Below are 7,258 nucleotides of genomic sequence, written 5' to 3'. Positions count from 1 at the left end.
CAGTCTCTTGTAATACCTTTTTTATTGGACTAACAGAATTTTGTAGAGACAAGCTTTCAGGATTCCTTCCTTTATCAAGTCCAATAGACAAGGACTAATGATCAAAGGACTTTATAAATTATCAGGGAGGAATCCCGAAAGTTTGTCTCTACAAAATTCTGTTAGTCCAATAAAAAAGGTATTACAATCTGCATCACTGGACTAATACGGCTACTCACATTTACTATACAGATATACACATACCTGAAGATGGTTTAGAACCTTGTGATGTCACACATGCTTGTGATGATGTCACCGTAAGCTGTACAAGGAGGTGCGCGACGGCTGCAGTCTCTTCAGTGTGTTTTGCATTCACAACCTGTGGTGCAAAGTGTTTGTTAGAGAGTTTCTATTTGCGATAGAGAATTCAAGATTTTGACCGTTCCTTGTCTGAAGAGAGAACCACAAGGTAAGTCTCAGTCTCTTCTATTCATACATACACAGGGCTTTTTGTTTGACAGGTTTTTTTATTGTTGTTGCTTTTTTTTTTTTAGCGAAAAAAAACCAAGAAATTAATTTCCAAAAGAAAAAATAAAAGTTATATTTCTCATAGCATTGTGACAATACTTGGCTTAGACATTAAACATAATAAAATGCACAGATAGTATCATGACCAGAGCTTTTTCTTGCAAAACTGCTAAAATGCAATTATGCCCAAAAAAAAACCCCAAGAAAAAGAGTCCTAATTCATGAAGTTCTAAAAGATATAAGTCTATGAGAAAGATTTGGTGGAGTAGTAAAAGAATAACAGAAAGATTAGGGCAGAAATATAATAGTATATAATAGAATTCTGTGTGTACTAACAATAGAAATACTCTGGGTAATCCGAAAGGGAAAATTTTCAAATCAACTAGTGGCAGAAAGTCATATAGGGGACGGATAGATCCCAATGAGGTGGGGTAGGTTCATTATTAGTAAATGTATATAGCAGGATAGCCCAATTGTATCTACAGTATGAAGTTCACATGGCCCAGTGACCATACAGCCAAGCCCTTATAATCCGCCATTACTAGGACAGATTCAGGGTTATCAGATATTACTAGGACCGGAGAGGTTCAGGTTTATCAGATATTACTAGGACCGGACAGGTTCAGGGTTATCAGATATTACTAGGACCGGACAGGTTCAGGGTTATCAGATATTACTAGGACCGGACAGGTTCAGGGTTATCAGATATTACTAGGACCGGACAGGTTTAGTGTTATCAGATATTACTAGGACCGGACACGTTCAGGGTTATCAGATATTACCAGGACCGGACAGGTTCAGGGTTATCAGATATTACTAGGACCGGACAGGTTCAGGGTTATCAGATATTACTAGGACCGGACAGGTTCAGGGTTATCAGATATTACTAGGACCGGACAGGTTCAGGGTTATCAGATATTACTAGGACCGGACAGGTTCAGGGTTATCAGATATTACTAGGACCGGACAGGTTCAGGGTTATCAGATATTACTAGGACCGGACAGGTTCAGGGTTGTCAGATATTACTAGGACCGGACAGGTTCAGGGTTATCAGATATTACTAGGACCGGACAGGTTCAGGGTTATCAGATATTACTAGGACCGGACAGGTTCAGGGTTATCAGATATTACTAGGGCCGGACAGGTTCAGGGTTATCAGATATTACTAGGACCGGACAGGTTCAGGGTTATCAGACATTGGTAACCTCAGGGAAGACGTCTCCATATAAAACACTTATAGAGAAGCGTCTTCTTCTGAGGCTGCGATGGTCTTAGTGTTATCTTGTGGTTCTGTGCTGGACATTTCTGCTCTGTATGAAGGATCTATTGTATAATGACAGGAATGATGACATGTTGTCTAACGTGTTCACTTATCTCTCTCTCTCTAGTGTTTTCAGGCTCTGACCTGTGACCATGGCCTCTCCACAAGACCCATTGCTGAAGGAGGAGGAAGAAGCAATGGAGGACCATAGTGATATGGATGTAGAAAAGGGCGATATCCCTGAGAGGCAGAACCTGCCATCTCTAAGCGTGATGTCCACCGCACGTTCCATCATCACCGTAGTGATCCTCGCCTTTGTTAATTTGCTCATCTATGCAAATCGCTCCAGCGTGGCGGGGGTGCTGCCTTATATACAGAAAGCATATGACACCAATGCTAGTCTGTCCGGCTTATTGAATACATTGTTCATTGGAAGCTACGTGCTGGTCGCACCAATTGCCGGATATTTGGGCGACCACTGTAATAAGAAATATACTGTTTGCGCAGGAGTCATCGTTTGGCTGAGCATGACACTTACCCTGTCATTCATCCCTGACGGGTACTTCCTGCTCTTCCTGCTGACGAGTGGACTGGTTGGGGCCGGAGAGGCGACTTTCTGCACCATCGCCCCCTCCATCATTGCAGACCTTTTTACAAGTGACCAGCGGACCCGCATGCTGAACGTGTTTTACTCCGTCATACCTGTAGGCTGCGGACTAGGATACATCATCGGGCCCAAAGTGACTGATGCAGCAAGGGGCGATTGGCACTGGGCATTTCGGGTCACCCCTGGCCTGGGCCTCATAGCTGTGGCTTTGATGATTTTGGTCACAAAGGAGCTTCCAAGAACGACTACAAACGGGAAGAAGAACAACAAATCCCAGAAGTTTGCCAAATGGGCGACAGATCTGAAAAAACTATTTAAAAATCGAAGCTTCATGTTAACCACCATGGGATCGACGGCTGTATCCTTCATAGTGGGAGCCATAGGTGTATGGGGTCCGTCATACCTGACCCACGCACGAACACTCCTGCAAGAGAAGGACCCTTGCCGTGCTGAACCGTGTGACTATCACGACATCCTAATATTTGGTGTGGTTACAGTCGTTTCCGGCATTCTGGGAGTTGTAGCAGGGACGGAGATAAGTAAAAGATATCGCAAATCCAACCCACGGGCGGACCCGCTTGTGTGTGGATGCGCGATGATGCTCTCCGCCCCTTTTCTTCTGTTGGCATTGACTTTTGGCAACATCAGCCTCGTTGCCACCAACATCTTCATCTTCATCGGAGAGACGCTTCTGTCAGTAAATTTCACCCTCATATCTGACATTATACTAAAAGTAGTAACTCCGTGGAGGAGATCTTCAGCCCTGGCCGTGCAGATGACAATCTATCACCTCCTAGGTGACGCCGGCAGCCCGTACCTCATCGGCTTGATATCTGACACCTACGAACGAGGATATGCCAAATCCCCTCTTCTGAAATACCGCAGCCTGGAGTATGCCCTCATGACCTGCACCATAATGGCAGTCATCGGAGGGGCCTTCTTCATGGCCACGGCCCTATATATAGAGAGGGACGAAAAAGAAGCAGAGATGGAATCAGAACCTCCGTCATCCTCCTCCTCCTTACTGCTTCCTGCCGATGAGGACTGCACTTCAGACTGAGGAAAAGTCATTGCTTACCTTTATCTCGTTTACTTCATTAAAAAAAAATTAAGAAAAAAAAAACTGCATTTGTTCTATGTTCCACTTTACCCCTTATTCTCTACCCAGGGGCGGACACAGACAGCAGAGGGCCCTTGTGCAAAGAATGTGCCTGTGCCCCCCCCCCCCCAAAACATCAATTGTTCAGCACCCCCCCTCCATGTGTCACTTACTCAGGTGGACCCCCATATGTCACTTGCTGTATAAGTTTCTAATTATTTATTAAGGCCTCCCATATGCCGCAGCTCATTCAAGCCCCCCACATTACGTAGAATAGATTCCCAACATTAGGTAGCATAGATTCCCCACATTAGGTAGCATAGATTCCCTACATTAGGTAGCAGTTTCCCCACATTAGGTAGCATAGTTTGCCCACATTAGGTAGCATAGTTTCCCCACATTAGATAGCATAGTTTCCCCACAATAGGTAGCACAGATTCCCCACATTAGGTAACATAGTTTCCCCACATTAGGTAGCACAGATTCCCCACATTAGGTAACATAGTTTCCCCACATTAGGTAGCATAGTTTCCCCACATTAGGTAGCACAGATTCCCCACATCAGGTAACATAGTTTCCCCACATTAGGTAACATAGTTTCCCCACATTAGGTAGCATAGTTTGCCCACATTAGGTAGCACAGATTCCCCACATTAGGTAACATAGTTTCCCCACATTAGGTAGCACAGATTCCCCACATTAGGTAACATAGTTTCCCCACATTAGGTAGCACAGATTCCCCACATTAGGTAACATAGTTTCCCCACATTAGGTAACATAGTTTCCCCACATTAGGTAGCATAGTTTGCCCACATTAGGTAGCACAGATTCCCCACATTAGGTAACATAGTTTCCCCACATTAGGTAGCACAGATTCCCCACATTAGGTAACATAGTTTCCCCACATTAGGTAGCACAGATTCCCCACATTAGGTAACATAGTTTCCCCACATTAGGTAGCATACTTTCCCCACATTAGGTAGCATACTTTCCCCACATTAGGTAGCATAGTTTCCCCACATTAGGTAGCACAGATTCCCCACATTAGGTAACATAGTTTCCCCACATTAGGTAGCATAGATTCCTCACATTAGGTAGCCATAGCCCCCCCAAACACACAGACAGACACAGACACACACAGAGACATACTTACCTGCCCTGCATAGCGCTTCTCCTCTCCAGCAGCGGCCTGACGAGTGACGTCACTGAGGTCCTCCTGAGCGGGTCTGCAGAAGTACGTCACTTGTGCGACGTCCCTTGTCAGACCCCGGTCGGCCGGAGGCAGACTCACTGTCTAAAGTGCCCGCTGCGCTATTATACCCCGCAGGTGCTTTAGAACAGTGAGCAGCGGCGTCGCCAACCCTACCATGAACCTACTAGGCACAAAAAAAAAGGGGGCAGCAAAATACCGCCCCTGAAAAGTGCCACCTGGGAGTTATGGTCCCACCGGGTCCCATGGTAGGGCCGACCAGAGGCGGCTCTAGACTTTGTGAGGCGAAACTTGAACATGAGGCCCGGCTTTATTTTCTGCTGAAATTACATGGTGGTCCGGCTGTGAGATGGTTATATTGTGACATCACTGTGTATTATCCCTGTACTGTGACATCACTGAGTATTATCTCTGTACTGTGCCATCACTCTGTGTATTATCCCTGAAATGTGACATCACTTTGTATTAACTCTGTACTGTGCCATCACTGTGTATTATCCCTGTACTGTGACGTCACTGTGTATTATCTCTGTACTGTGCCATCACTCTGTGTATTATCCCTGTACTGTGACATCACTGTGTGTATTATCCCTGTACTGTGACATCCCTGTGTATTATCCCTGTACTGTGACATCACTGTGCATTATCTCTGTACTGTGACATCACTGTGTATTATCCCTGTACTGTGACATCACTGTATATTATGCCTGTACTGTGACATCATTGTGTATTATCCCTGTACTGTGACATCACTGTGTATGTTATCCCTGTACTGTGACATCACTGTGTGTATTATCCCTGTACTGTGACATCACTGTGTATATTATCCCTGTACTGTGACATCACTGTGTATTATCCCTGTACTGTGACATCACTCTGTATATTATCCCTGTACTGTGCCATCACTCTGTGTATTATCCCTGTACTGTGACATCACTGTGTGTATTATCCCTGTACTGTGACATCCCTGTGTATTATCCCTGTACTGTGACATCACTGTGCATTATCCCTATACTGTGACATCACTGTATATTATGCCTGTACTGTGACATCATTGTGTATTATCCCTGTACTGTGACATCACTGTGTATGTTATCCCTGTACTGTGACATCACTGTGTGTATTATCCCTGTACTGTGACATCACTGTGTATATTATCCCTGTACTGTGACATCACTGTGTATTATCCCTGTACTGTGACATCACTGTGTGTATTATCCCTGTACTGTGACCTCACTGTGTGTATTATCCCTGTACTGTGACATCACTGTGTGTATTATCTCTGTACTGTGATATCACTGTGTGTATTATCCTTGTACTGTGACATCACTGTGTATTATCCCTGTACTGTGACATCACTCTGTATATTATCCCTGCACTGTGTCATCACTCTGTATATTATCCCTGTACTGTGACATCACTGTGTATTATTCCTGTACTGTGACATCACTGTGTATTATTCCTGTACTGTGACATCACTGTGTATTATTCCTGTACTGTGACATCACTGTGTATTATTCCTGTACTGTGACATCACTGTGTGTATTATCTCTGTACTGTCACATCACTGTGTATTATCCCTGTACTGTGACATCACTGTGTATTATCCATGTACTGTGACGTCACTGTGTATTATCCCTGTACTATGACATCACTGTGTATATTATCCCTCCCTGTACTGTGAAATCACTGTGTGTATTATCTCTGTACTGTGACATCACTGTGTGTATTATCTCTGTACTGTGACATCACTGTGTGTATTATCCCTGTACTGTGACATCACTGTGTATTCTCCCTGTACTGTGACATCACTCTGTATATTATCCCTGTACTGTGACAACACTGTGTATTATTCCTGGACTGTGACATTACTGTGTATTATTCCTGTACTGTGACATCACTGTATATAAACCCTATACCAGGGGCCCTCAAACTACGGGCCACATGCGGCCCGCGGAGCGCATTTACCTGGCCCGCCGGGCGTTTTTGACTCAGGACATCCCTATGTTCCGAAAGATGCTTTCGGAACACAAGGATGCCTCTGTTAAGTCCCTGCGGCCCGCGTTTACTTTAAAAACGCGGGGACCGCTGGGAACAGGCGCATGCAGCGACGTCACTGACGTCGCATGCATGCGCCCATGGCAACTGAGAGGAGAAGCAGAGCAGAAGCAAGGACGCGCGCTGGAGGTAAGTGTTTACCAGCGGCGCGTCCCTTCGGTGTTCTGACCACCGATCCTCCGGTCCTGCTATGGCCAGAGCGGTAGTCAGAACACTGAAATGGGGCAGTACACAGGCATATAGCCTCCAGTCATACTGTATGGCTGGAGGCTGTATGCCTGTGGGGGAACATACTGCCAACGTAATTTGGGGGACTATATTGCACCTAATGTGGGGGACTATACTGCCAACGTAATTTGCGGGACTGTATTGCACCTAATGTGGGGAAACATACTGCCAGCCTAATGGGGGGGGGGCTATATTGCACTTAATGTGGTGAAACATACTGCCAGCCTCATGTGGGGGACTATATTGCAACTAATGTGGGGGACTATACTGCCAGCCTAATGTGGGGG

General features: G+C 45.2%; 1 protein-coding gene across 1 annotated transcript; it reads left to right on the top strand.

Moving 5' to 3' along the window:
* Positions 1-367: 367 nt before the first annotated feature.
* LOC130357887 (protein spinster homolog 1-like) lies at positions 368-3,436 on the top strand. Its single transcript, XM_056560630.1, has 2 exons — positions 368-448; positions 1,897-3,436. The coding sequence occupies exon 2, from the start codon at positions 1,922-1,924 to the stop codon at positions 3,434-3,436; it is 1,515 nt and encodes a 504-aa protein (XP_056416605.1). The 5' UTR covers positions 368-448; positions 1,897-1,921.
* Positions 3,437-7,258: the final 3,822 nt, after the last annotated feature.

This window comes from Hyla sarda, chromosome 2, assembly GCF_029499605.1.
Source record: "Hyla sarda isolate aHylSar1 chromosome 2, aHylSar1.hap1, whole genome shotgun sequence".
Taxonomy (NCBI): domain Eukaryota; kingdom Metazoa; phylum Chordata; class Amphibia; order Anura; family Hylidae; genus Hyla; species Hyla sarda.
The sequence above is the reverse complement of the archived record's forward strand: the minus strand, read 5'-3'. Positions and strand labels throughout refer to the sequence as shown.

What these genes read in the sequence shown, in the direction of transcription:
- LOC130357887 (XM_056560630.1), top strand. Translation starts at nt 1,922, where the DNA reads ATGGCCTCTCCACAAGACCCATTGCTGAAGGAGGAGGAAGAAGCAATG.